The sequence below is a fragment of the Nilaparvata lugens genome, chromosome 1, assembly GCF_014356525.2.
Source record: "Nilaparvata lugens isolate BPH chromosome 1, ASM1435652v1, whole genome shotgun sequence".
In the NCBI taxonomy this organism is placed as follows: Eukaryota; Metazoa; Arthropoda; class Insecta; order Hemiptera; family Delphacidae; genus Nilaparvata; species Nilaparvata lugens.
The window spans coordinates 15,304,835-15,319,094 of record NC_052504.1 but is presented as its reverse complement, the minus strand read 5'-3'; the positions used below and the strand labels follow the sequence as shown (position 1 = coordinate 15,319,094).

General features: G+C 32.3%; 1 protein-coding gene across 6 annotated transcripts in view; it reads right to left on the bottom strand.

Moving 5' to 3' along the window:
- LOC111046155 (charged multivesicular body protein 3) overlaps positions 1 to 13,035 on the bottom strand; it is a 92,457-nt gene extending 79,422 nt beyond the window's left edge. For 5 of the 6 annotated variants that reach the window (XM_039431690.1, XM_039431674.1, XM_039431682.1 and 2 more), the window contains exons 1-6: positions 12,805 to 13,028; positions 11,367 to 11,427; positions 8,356 to 8,535; positions 6,419 to 6,540; positions 5,623 to 5,715; positions 2,871 to 3,044 (exon numbers count right to left, since the gene is read on the bottom strand). In XM_039431690.1, coding sequence (XP_039287624.1) covers positions 2,880 to 3,044; positions 5,623 to 5,715; positions 6,419 to 6,540; positions 8,356 to 8,535; positions 11,367 to 11,427; positions 12,805 to 12,849 — 666 coding nt within the window. In that variant the 5' untranslated portion in view covers positions 12,850 to 13,028 and the 3' untranslated portion in view covers positions 2,871 to 2,879. Of the gene's footprint in view, positions 1 to 2,013; positions 3,045 to 5,622; positions 5,716 to 6,418; positions 6,541 to 8,355; positions 8,536 to 11,366; positions 11,428 to 12,804 lie in introns of those variants that run through there. The other variant, XM_039431665.1, reaches the window with a different exon arrangement.
- Between the last annotated feature and the right edge of the window lie 1,225 nt (positions 13,036 to 14,260).

Sequence of the window (14,260 nt, the reverse complement as noted above, 5' to 3'; positions counted from 1 at the left end):
TCACAAAGGCCAATAATTTACCGTTTGGCAATCATATTTTCATTTATGTCAGCTAGATGCTGTCAGCAAGATAGTCATAGCGTATACCGTACTCAATATGCTCAACATTAATTAATTCATAATTCTATTTAATGATTATATTTCGCTGTTTTTCATATAAATTCAAGTATTGCATTATTCAAATACTACCTGTTAGTATTATAGTATTTGTAGCAATTGTTAGTATAGATCTAGACTATCTATCTTGATGGAATTCAGTACATGAACACTATATTATTTTATTAGGCCTAATAGATTTATTCTCAAATTTTGGTATTGTATACATTTACAACTGTACAACTGTAAGGTTCAAGTCATTGTACCTTTCATTTCATTTGATATATACATGCTTTAGTATTGCTAAAACAATTAATTATTTACTCCAGTTTTATATTTCATGAAAGATTTTCTATTATATCCTGGTATTTAAAAATCAGTTTTGCCTAAATTTTTCCATCACCTATTACAACTTTCTTGATTATGTAGGCTATTATTATTATTAGTAAATCATCTTTGGCATTGTGGGTGGATATATGTCGACTCATAAGCCTGTTCCTCCAATTTATTGCTGCTGCCATATGAAATGATATGTTGAAGTCTGCATCCATAACTTGAGGGGATCGAGTTATTGAGAAGATCGATTTATATCGATGTACAGTCAACTAGACATTCTACAGGCTCAAATTTATCAGGAAGAAAGAACCCATATGAAATGTGTTCATCTAAGTGATGTAGAATACCAAACAGTACAACTAAAGTTAGATTATTTGCAGATAACTGCTCAGCTCAAAATAAGAATCTGCTATTCATTTACAGATTCAGGCAGACTTGATGAAATTCAACTCTATCTTCCTGTTAGAGGATATCATTCATGTCAAGTGGCAGGGATTTTGGTGTAATCAAGAAAATAAAATGTTATGATAGAATATAAACTCTACATTGAATAATTGAATCACATTATTCATGTCTTCACATTAGCACACAATCAAGTGCTCAAACTATAAAATTAACAGTAAAAGAAATTGAATCTCTTCAAATAGGAGTGTATAAAAACTGGTGGAAATGGTATTAAAAATATCCAAAAATCTTATCAAAATCTATTTTGTAAGAGATGCAACACAATTACCTTCCTGACTCACCATCAGTAACCTCATTCCTGAAGAGTCAATTATCTACTATGGACCAGATGCTGCTGAACAATTCAGACACTGACACAGTTTGCAACGGATGTCGAAGAAACAACTGACACATGAGAATGATTCCACTGATCCACAGACAGAAAGCTGAATATTATACTGTTCATTAAGGAATGTAGGTCTAACGATGTAACAAAAAGTAAAAGTGAATTCTGCCTGTGGTATAGGAACAGGAAAAGTCGATACAATTATTTTAAAAACATTTGACTGGCAGAAATATTTTACTTCGATGCATCAAGAACATTACTCAGTATTATCGTTTCGAATTAGGTAAAGATTTTGCTAAACTTTCAAAGTTAGTAGCATACCCAAGTTCATCATCAGCACCAGAAGGTTTCTCTGAGAAAATTATTTCACCTGGTCTTACACATGAGAGAAAAGTGTATATATATATTCGAGAAAATTAGGGGGTTTTGTAAGGAAAGGACTGAGGACATAATATGTCCACAACCAGCTGGATATTCAAAGAATAAAGAAGCAGCTGAAAAAGGAGAAAAATACGGAAAGAAGTCGAAGAAAAGGAAGAGTCCACTCCACATGCAAGCACTTCTACTGGAGTGGTAAGCCAGAAGCGTATCATCTGATAATAATGATTAAGAATGAAGAATGAAATTCTTGAATGAAGATCTCATTAAGAATGAAATTCTGAGTTTCAATCCATTTTATTCTTAATTTATACCTGAGTTAAGTTAGATTGATATGTTATGAATTGTAGAAAATAGATTGAATAATGGTTTGATTGGTTGGGGAGAAGGATAATTTTATAAGATCGGACCACTTTTAGTCGAACAAAATGGAATCAATATAATCAATAATACTGTAAATTAACACCAATCAGGACTGCGCCGCTGCAGAACAAAAACATGGGTCAATATTGATTATTTTCAATTTTGGATTACTTCTGTGGAATGTAGTATTTTAATTTTTTAAAGCCTACAAGCTACCGGGCCCTACACGCATCATCTCGGGGCTCTTTGTTTGTCAGTTTGAAACTTTCAATCATGATCGTTTATCAATTGGTGTTTACTGGTAGTATTTTGAATCTAACAAATTTGAATTGAGGAAAATATTTGATCCAATAGTGGTGATTACGAAATATTTAATACTATTCAACAAACTAATAGCTATACAACTTAAATAGGAGAAATTATTAAATATATAATGTGGTTGCAAATTATGCATTATAAATAATTATGATTAGGATTAAAACATAAATAAGCAATGATTGTCATAAAAGAGAAGTGAAAGTAGTAGAGACTAAACTGATCAACACAAATACTGGTAACACTTATGTTGAATCTAGATAAACCTTCGATGGTCCAAAATGATGAGACCATGTTAAAAACAATTGTTAACACATTTTCATATTGTTTCACATCAACCTTCGATGGTCCAAAATAATAAGACCATGTTAAAAACAATTGTTAGCACATTTTCATATTGTTTTACATCAATGTCAATGTTAAACATCAACTAGGATACGACACGGCTGTTCAAGCATGATGCAGTTGTTCAGTATCGCGGAGGTAACACTTCAATAAATTTAGTTAGAATAATGTAGTATATAAACTTCCCTTGCCGATCATGGAACTTGTAAATTAGTAGACTAAATCACAGATTTTGAAGGTGACGAACCTAGAATCACTAGCTGCGCAGTGCTTGCAAGCGGCTCTGCATCTCTTCGAGCTCCTGTTCATCGTCGACGTCTATGGAGGCAGCGGCGGCGTCCCTCGACGCTCCGGCCGGCAAGTTGTCCGTGACGGCGGCCGGCGCTTGGCCTAGGGCTCCCGCCGTCAACTCCCATAGCACCTTGGCGAAAGAAACACACATTTCTCAGCACAACATACAAACTACAAACTGTCGCAGCTCCAAGGGTTCTAGATATTTAAGGCTGTGCAAAGGCTAAAAATAAACTTTCTACTGGTGATATTTTTCAAAGTTTTTCGATTTTTATATCATCAAGCTATCAAAATGAAAAAGTTTTCTCAGGAAAACATTTTTCCTATCATTACTATTTGATATGAGCACCTAAAGTTTAAATTTTTGGAACAGAAAATTTCGAATTCGGTAAGAGGATTCATGAGATTCAGAGGATGAATTCTTCACGGTATTGTTGATTGAATAAAACAAAACATTTTTTAAATATCAATTTTTGAGAGAGTTAATCAATCTACCAAAAATGACCAAAAATAACTTTTAGTTGAGTTATTTTTAGTAAATTTAATAACTTTATCGAAAATTGCTATTTCAATTTTATTCAATCAACAATACCATGAAGAATTTATCCTCTGAATCTCATGGATTTATCTCTTACCAAATTTGAAAGGTTCTGTCCCAAAAATTTAAACTTTAGGCGCTCATATCTCAAATAGTAATGATAGGAAAAATGTTTTCCTGAGAAAACGTTTTCATTTCGATGGCTTGATGATATAAAAATCGAAAAACTTTGGAAAATATCACCAGTAGAAAGTTTATTTTTAGCCTTTGCACAGCCTTAAACCATACTTGCACATGGCAACTATTATAGGTAATTAACTATGAGACCTGTTTGATTATCCTTTTCACAAACTTAATAGCTCAACAATACGCAATCGTCTCCTATCAAGACTTCTTGAGTTACAGATTCTCCTGATACAACGTATTCTTTTCATTTCTGATTATATTTACAGCCCAGAACTCCATCATATCAATAGAGTAATAGAGGGCTTTTAATTTCTTCAAAGAATCTCGACTTTCTTCTTTTTTCATGTACTGAAGTAATGAGGGAGATAGGCTACCATAGTATGATGTAGGATCTTCATTCAATCCCTATTCCCTAAACCTTCCATAATTTAATAATCCACCAAAGCAAGTTGAAAAACATTTTCCTGAACTATTCTCAAGCACAAATTTTCCCAAAAAAATTCTCAGTCTGCATCTTTAATGTATATGGAAGCTATCAATATTCATTCCATCTCACATGGATCTATAAGTTCTAAAATTGAGAGAAAACCGGACATCCCTTAGTTATATTTTACATAGATTTATAATTTTTGAAATTGAGAGAAAAACAGGACACCTTAAACTTTTCCCTTGTTAGACAGATATTTCTCATCCATATTTTGATGAATTAATAGGAGAAATACGGTTAGTTCTGCATTTTACAATAAACATAAGAATTCTAGTCTAAAAAAGATACTAGACTCATTGCACTAGTGTAGTTCTACAGTACTGTATTTTAATTTGACAAGAAGTATACTTTAACATGTGATCCAAGATTAAATGCTTTCGATACATCAGAAACATAATTTTTATTTCATATTTATGTTGAGATTTTGAGTCCATGATAACGAAGGTCGTGCTGATACATCTTTTACTATTCCTTCGATATTGTATTCGATTCAAGTGATTCGATATTGATACGTATTCCTTCCTGACTTGAATAAATCTCAATTTCATGGGCAGTAGGTCAAAGAGACAGTAGGCTACAGAGTAGACTGGTGTATTACTGAATTTAACGAGAATATGTACTAAGAGATCAATGTTTTTCTAGTTCATTGTTTCACGGTTAGGTCTGAGGACAAGTATACTTTCTATGTGAATTAATTCATTAAAGATTTGATATACATGAATTAATTGAGTAATTTAACAAGGATAATTTTTAATTTATTACTCTTTTGTTTTTTTCAGTGATATGAAATAGTTTTTTCTTGTCATCAACTTGATTTTGTATTATGTTATTTTTAGTATTTATTTTGAATAGGATTTTTTTGCGACTCGCACCAGCGGTCAAAGACTTTTCTTTTGCTGGTGATGCCTGAAACAATTTTTGTTTTTTAGTTCTGGGTAGTTAATTTTTTTTTCATTTTCTTGTGATCAGTGTCTACAAGTTTGTGTTTCTTGAATAGTTCTAAATTTTCTTAAATAACTCAATATTATTCGTTAAAAGTGGTAATTGAGTGGAATATTTCTAATTAATTTATCAATTTAAGCCATCTAAATTCAAAATTTATAGTTTTAATGTTTATTTTGGACCAAAATTTTATATAAATTGTACACGTGAAATTCTAACCTTATCTTGGACTTTGTCACCTATAAATTTGGAAGAAAAATAGCACAAGGACTACCTTATTATTTTATCTTTCAATGTTATTACATTAGTGTCATTTGCATTGTAAATAATAAAATAAATTAATAAATAAATAAATTTATTAACCTTTGATTTGTTACGTTGTTAAATTTTGGCAATAAAGAATTGAATTGAATTAACAATAAATCAATAATCCACAATAATTAAGTAGTAACACAATAGAAAATGATAGCTTTTACAAAAAAATTAATTATCATGTTTATTATAAACATTTTTTCATGGAAGAATGAGATTTATCGAGTTTATAATAACTCTTACCTTGTCTACTTCCTCCTGAGCTTCTTCTTCCATCTCTTCAGGATCTTCGATTGAGCTCATTGTATCTTCCAGCATCTCCTCAATTATACCAGCCTGTGCAGAAATAATAAGATACTTTTAACTTTCCATACTCTTGAGAATAGATAAAGCCATTCAACAATGCATAGTAAATAACTATGAATAGTGAGTGCGTTAATTAAATTAAACTTCTAATGATAAATGTGATAACATTCAATCTACGTCCATGATACAATCGTATACTATAAAATCTCTAATATTACAGCATCAATCCCAATTTTCAAAAACAGTATCCTAATGGACCCCATTATGCAACAACTTTCAAAACTGTATTGTGATTGACCCCATTATTGTCAACTAATGAAAAAAATAGATCTCGCATATATATTCCGAAGAGGCAGTACAGCCTTCATTTCAAAATAGCCTTCTCTGATTGGTTCTTGTGGCATTTAATCTTGATTGGAATTCATATAGATCAAGCACTGACTCTAATACTACTGCTAGTGCTACCTGGTCGCGGGTTCGAATCTCGCGGAATTCCATTGATCGGCATGGACGTTTGGTCATCTTATAGCTCACCCTCGCACTTCCCATTACCCACACACAAGCAAAAAAAACTCAGGAAGGCATCATCCGCAACTCAACAGGTTTGCAATGTTTTCTTCTGTTTTAAAAAATAACATTTTTGAATCGTTTCAAAATTTTGGTAATACAGTAAAAAGCTTTTCGTATCTTAGTGAAAAACTATAAATAATGTGCAAAAAACATTCAACCTTACCCTCATCATTTCTTTGGACATTTCCCTCATGGTAGCTGCCACTTCAGGTACCTTGATGAGTCGCTGCATTGCCTGCATCACCTCAGTCGACTTCTGGAGAGACCCAGCTACTCGTAATGTTGCTACAAATCAAACAACATATAATTGAATTCCTTATAAAAGTAAGCCTTTCTTTGATATACACAGAGATAAAAAAGAGTACACTTTCTCTCAACAAAAGTAAAAAAGCGAAATCTTATGTGGCATGTAAATTATACAAATTACGGTATCATTCAATTCATTAAACTTTTTTGATTTTCATATTACATGATTCTATTTTCAAATAATCCCTTTTTACTTTCCTTGCCCTATTACCATAGGTAAGGAAAGTATTGCTTTGCAAAAAAATTAAGCTACCCTAATTTCAAATTTTCTATACGTTTTAAGGTCCCCTGAGTACAAAAACGTGATTATTGGGTGATGGTCTGTATGTGTGTATGTCTGTGAACACGATAACTCCATTCCTAATTAATCGATTGACTTGAAATTTTAAACTTAAGGTCCTTATACCATGAGGATCAGACTATAAGAAATTCAATAGAACTCAATTCAAGATGGCGGAAAAAATGGCGGATAATTACTGAAAAACCATGTTTTTCACGATTTTATCGAAAACGGCTTTAACGATTTTCTTCAAATTTATACCATGGATAGATTTATAAGCCCTATCAACTGACATGAGTCTCATTTCTGGGAAAATTGCAGGAGCTCCATAATATTCTTGAGAAAAATGACTGATAAATACTAAAAAACCATGTTTTCACGATTTTCTCAAAAATGACTTGACCAATTTTTTTTCAAATTCATACCCTGTATAGTTATTTATCAGCTCTATTAACTGGCATGTGTCTCCTTTCTGGGAAACTAATGGGGGGTCCACCCCATCCTTGAGAAGACTTTGTAACCTCCTTCTCGTGCATGAGGTAGGTAGGTAGACCATTTCGTAAAAAAAACACATGGTCGAGATTTTTCATTTGTAGAACAGCTGTTTTGACGACTTTTAAAAAATATCATCGAATTTCACAATATTTACACAAAGGAAAAAGTACTCTGAAAACAATTATATATACACACATATACAGTAGTCTGATCGTAGTTTCAAATATGTTGCCGCCAATCGTCATTATGTTATTCCCCTAAATTATTCTCGTTTAAGAATGGGGCTTACAGTTCAATGAGAAGAAAAGTTGTGTGAGTGTACCACACCAGATTTTTTTATAAGAGTGATGAACTAGGATAGTCAAGTTCCAGAAAACAAGGGCAACAATATTTTAAGGTGATTGATAAAAGACACGTTCATGACATCATAAGTTAATGAAGTTTCATCGGCAAAAGTAGAACTCTTAATGAGTTGAAGGGAGTCTTAACATTTTATTCAATTGAAATTTCCCCAGTTGCTACGAAATGTACTAAGATGATATTGTAATTTGGTATTTTTCAACGTCACAAACTACAATGAACTTTCAAATACAGAATTATACTGTTTAAACTTCCCCACATCATCAAATAAAAAAGCCATTCCATTTAAAACTAATATTAGAGGAGATTAATTAGAAGCGCATGATGTGATGTGAAAAGATCATGCTTTTGATACAGATTTCGTTAAGTATCTAGTTTGAAAATTTAATTTATTGATGTCCGGTTTCACCAAGCTCTGTCAAGATATTTGAAAATGACCAAGCCGGGTAATATTTACAAGTGAGCACTAGAATTACCGGTAGTAATTATCGTCATAGAATCATATTATGTTCCAGTGCACTCGTTGTAAAGCGTACCTGATTTGACCATGTTCAAATCTCTTAACAGAGTTCGGTGAAACCGGAAACGAGAGTGTAGACTGAAAATTCAATTCATCAAGATGACAAGATTGTTTACAGAAAATATCATGAATAGCTCACCTAATTGATTCTTCATCTGCATTTGAATTGAGTTTAGATGAGCCTTAGATGTATAGATTTTATTGATAGCTTTCCGGGCACGAACCACTTCTTTCGCTAAAACTATGCATACGGATTTATCTCCTTTCTTCGCTGCCTCTTTGAGAGACCGCTTTACTTTTTCTTCTTCCCTTTGAATAGCTGTTAATATCAGAAAAAAATATTAATTTATGATAAACAAGTTTAATGAAAAGAAAAACTTTCATCTTCAAGGATATTATCACTTGGAAAACAAATTATTTATTCTAGATTTCAAAATTGGTTATTTATTCATACCAGACCTGTGACATAGTAGATGAGTCAAACATGAGGACAAAATCGATGTTGTCATTTATTATAGGCTACTCTTAACAGAGATAGGAATCCGGCACCAGGTTTTAGCTTACAACCATGCGTTAGACATCCGATTTTGCGATATAATAATATTGATGAAAACACTTTTCTATTCCTTATATTATTATAGTGACCAATGCTAATTTATATTATTTTCTCAATTTGGAGCTAACTTCTCGAGTGCATCCAGCCGGCCACAAACGAAAGGACAAGTACAGACAGTATGTACAGTGCTCAGCTCAGTGCTCACTGATGTACATGAAGAAAAACCAGTAACTGCTACAAATAAAATGTGATATACATGCATGCAATACTAGACATGCTGCCTCATTAGATTCCTCGCAGCAGACTAGCTGAGCTTGCATCAACTTCCCAACACAGGCTAGAAAATTCTTCAACAGCCTTCCCAAGGAGATACAAAGGCAAAACGAAATCTAGGTTCTACACAGATTTTTGTGAAAATCAAACTCCTTGAAAGGTCACTCTATTCAGTAGGGAATTTGTGTGGGGTGCAACTTTTTAGGGGATCTAGCACCTCTACAACATGAATACCCATGCAGTTTTTAAATGTGATAGAAATTTCTGACACTCCACTAACAGAGTGACCTGTCAGCTATTCTATTATTAAATTTTTTACCTAGCACGTGAATACATCAACTAATATGTAGGCTACACTAAAAGTCCAGACATACAGAGTGGGTGAAAAGTCCGAGAACGGCTTAATATCTCATACACAAAGGTAATTTGACAGTGGGTGTGATTGGGGATCCTACTCAAATTGAAAATACTACTTTACTATGACTTTGAAAATATGGTCCGCCATCTTGGATCCGCCATGTTGAATGCAACTCTATTTTTTTTAAATAGGAAGGTGGTCATGCGATACATGATTTCGATACAGAATTTCAAGTAAAAATGAATGGCGAAAACCGCATATCGATATCTCAAACCATTTCGAAGATATTCACATTATTAATCAATACTATTCAAAGCAGAAAAGAGAGAAAAAGTATGAGAACGGCTTAGTATCTCATAAAAAATGTGATTCCAAGGTGGGTGTGATCGGGGATCCTACTCAAATTGAAAATACTACTTTGAAAAAAAGTTGCATTCAATATGGCAGATCCAAGATGGCGAACAAGATTTTTAAAGTCATAGTAAAGTAGTATTTTCAATTTGAGTAGGATCCCCGATCACACCCACCTTGGAATCACATTTTTTTATGAGATACTAAGCCGTTCTCATACTTTTTTCTCTCTTTTCTGCTTTGAATTGTATTGATTAATAATGTGAATATCTTCGAAACGGTTTGAGATATCGATATGCGGTTTTCGCCATTCATTTTTACTTGAAATTCTGTATCGAAATCGCATGACCATGTATTCTGGTCATGTATCGCATGACCACCTTCCTATTTAAAAAAATAAAGTTGCATTCAACATGGCGGATCCAAGATGGCGAACCATAATTCAAAATTATAGTAAAGTAGTATTTTCAATTTGAGTATGATCCCAAATCACACCCACCGTCAAATTACCTTTGTGTATGAGATATAAAGCCGTTCTCGGACTTTTCACCCACCCTGTATAATAAGAAAATTTATTTGAGCTGTAACAAGTACAAAGCTTCAGAGGAGTACGGACAACATTGGACAATCACAACGTCCATAGGAGCTTATGGACAAAAACGTAAGTCATTTTACAAATCTTATTTCTCAAGATGTTAATTTCTTTCATTTCTAATCATTTATATAGCAACATTAGAATACACAGTAAACACTAAGAGAAAAAATAACTTTTTAGACAAAAAGAAAGCTGCCGTAGGCCTATTTCAAATCACACATACGTTACCTCATTGTAAAACGCTGTATTAGCAAATATATTGGAATCTGTGTCATTGTGGAAGTGAACCATCATTAAAAGCAACAATTAATTATATTGATCTGGTTTTCCTTATTCGTTACTGACAGGCACACATTTTTGACAGAGCTCAAGTGACATGCAACATGTCAAGTTTAAGATTGTTACCCCATGAATGAGTTTCAAGATTCCATAATGGTATGTGGTTAAACATTATCCAGGAAGTTATCGAATATGTAAAATAATTCTTTAGCGACGACTCTAGCCGCACGTCTAGAGTTGTCGCTAAGAAATTGCACCTTCAGTTGAAAATAATTTTCAACTACCACGCAATAATATCCTCCAGACTCTAGAGCTCAATAAATTGAAACAATCAAGCCCTCTATCTAGGCTAGTATAGCTCTTTTAAGAAGAGTGAGTCACTGGAAAGAAGTATACTAATGTAGCTGAATTTTTACCACGTTTTTCGTACGTTTGACTGTAGCATTGATCCATTTCTCAAGCTATCATTATATTTTTTATCAATAGAGTTAAATCATTGTCACATTATATGTTCTATATAATTTTTTATAAAAATTGGAGGAAAATCATAGATCTGAATCCCAGAAATTGTTTCCCAATATCCCAAGCAACCGTAAGTTAACTCTTCAAAAACTCAGAAAAATTGTTCAAAACAAGAAAAAATTGTGTAAAAGAATACATAAACATTATAGTTAATAAGAATAGTTCGAGAGTACAATAATAAAACAGTATAAAATAACAGGCTCTCAGGTCTATTACCTCTAATTTGTCTATCAAGCTGATATCCTTCCTTTCTGATTTTGTGACACCATTCATTGACCTAAAACATTTTACAGGAATATTATTGAGGGTTGTACCACAAGTTGAAAAAGATAGTATGATGGATACGCAATCATTCAATTTATCAAAGTATCTGACAAAGCTCAACCGTATCAACATTATTTACATAAAAATTTATTTTTTTTTGCTGAGGGTGATGCCCACATGAGGTCTAGGCTTGTGCGTAGGTAATGAGACGCATGATAACGAAAATGAATGAACCTAAAGGTTTAGGTGGATTCCAAATCACTGGGAAACGATTTTACAACTCATTGTAACAAAAGAAAGATTAGCACCAAAAATATGTTATGTTAAGTAGGCTACCTATTTCTAATAAGAAAAATATTCATTGGCTATTCTTAGTTTAGGTAACTTAGATCTGTTTCAACTTCAATATTTATTTATAGACAATAGATAAGAAAATTAAAACCTCAATTTGTGAGCACACGCCATCAGTACCCTAAGGGTACGCATGTAGAAAAATGTAGAAACGTTCAGTAATTACTGAGAAATGAGTAGAAGATATACTTCTAACTGTCAGTTCACTACAATTGACTACACAAGAGTATTTACTTATAAGTAAAAGTAAAAGGTTATTCCTACTTTCCAGTAAATACTAAACTTGTAGAGTACCGTATTTACTTTACTTAACCAGTTTCTACTGAACAGTAATAAGAATAGTTTATTCACATTAGCCATAATCTAGGTAGGCTAAATTGCATACATATTATAATTTAGTGATAATTGTGTTAGATAAGCTGCGTTAACACCAGAGTTATTAACAAAATATTGATAACTTAATCCTTATAGATTCTTTTAGATTGAACGGATTTTGACAAACAAAAATGTTCATCATATAGATTCAATCTAATAGAATCTATAGCCTAAGGATTGAGTTATTAACATTTTGTTAATAACTTTGGTGTAAACGCAGCTTTATACGTGCCATATTATGTTTTACCTACCGTTTTACAAGGTTACCGTACATTATTGCAAATAAAATTTCTATAGGCCACCTAGCAAGTAGATTTAAAATTTACTGCAAAAAACAAACTCAGCAGTAGCCTATCATTTACTATTTTCCATTCATGTACAAGTTTTTGTTCAAATAATAGCAGCATGGATTAAAATAAAAGAACTTGAAATAGGCCTAATCTAATTAGGACAAAATTAAACTAGTGTAATTCATTAATAAATTTAACCTAACGTATCAAAACAAAAAGGAATACAGTATAATTATTGAAATACATTTAAGGATTAAACTCTATTAATTTACCTCAACTTACAAAAAAAATATAGAATAATATTAAAACACATTGAAGGATTGAACATAGAGGTTAACTAACATCATCCAAACATTTTATACAGAAAAACTCACCTGCTCTTTAGGATCGGTAGGTCCTGACTTCCCAAAAAGGCCCATTATGTTGAAATGACCCTTATGAGATGAGATTAGTAATGACTAATGAATCTGACAAAAGTAAATTGAATTTGAAAAAATATAATATTTCTAGTCTAATACAGTGAATGTGTAATAAAAATTACAATGACGCATAACGATATAACGATGAGATTCCTTCATTCTCCATTAGAAATAAAAAGTATCGATATTTTGGTTTTGGTTCCGATGCTATCGATATCACTTGATACGATAGTATCGCAGTTCACTATTTGATTATCGAAACAAAAATTATTCATATCAAATATTTTCTTACTGACAACCTACTAGACCATTTTAAATTACTAGTTGGCTAGGCAACCTGATTATGACTTGACAATGACTAAAAACACAACAATCATAATTTTCACAAATTTCGTGACAATTCGTCAATATCGATATTATTATTCTACAACATCGATATTAAGTATCGATATTATAGATCCCATATTCTATCGATAATGATAGGTATCGATGTTGATAGAATAAGAATCGTCGATAGAATGAGAATCGTTGATCCATCGATCGATGTTTGACAATCTAACATCAATGTTTTTTTGCAAAGAATTTCCTCCCCTTTTTATCATGGAGTATACTGTAATATTATTATTATTATTATTATAATTTTATGGCCTTCATTGGACCACTGTAGTCAGTATCTTCCACCTTTACTCCGTCCTCTCTCAGCCCAATATTTCTTCATTCGTTCAGAAATTAATTTCCTTTCCTCGTCCGAAATCACTCTTCCCATTCTGTGTCTGACTTTGATCTGCAGTCTGGTCTGTTTGTCCTTCAGTAATATTAATATGGAGTAAACACTATTTTTGGGGTGACTGTTACTATATTGAACTCAATTGAAAAACATCTATTTTTATTTCATCAATATTCTATTACAATTTTACTATTAATCAACTGCCTCTGTATATTCTGATACATTATAGATAGAAAATGTTGATTTGCCTTATATAAAGTACGGTACCGTACGGTAGCATCATAAATAGCATTACCGTAGTTATTTATGGAATGAAATAAAAATGTTATAGTAATGAGGTAGCCTACCATTTCAAGATGTTTTATTTATCAATCAAAACATGCTTCGACTATATATAACCATTTTCAAGTGAAAGATGATGCATAGCACTATTTATAGGCTACACAAGTTTACTACATAGTTTCAATTTCTAAAGAAATTCATCCTCTACAAGCTCACTTACAATAGGTATGGTACGACGGTAGGCCTACTGTACCTAATAAATCCATCTTGACCATATCGTAAAATTGATAAAAATACAAATAAAGGCTTTTAAATTCTATTAACATAATTTATTTACAAAAAATGAGAAAGAAGATTCCTTTCTTAATTCAAGACGAATAACTTTTTTATCATCAAAGAACT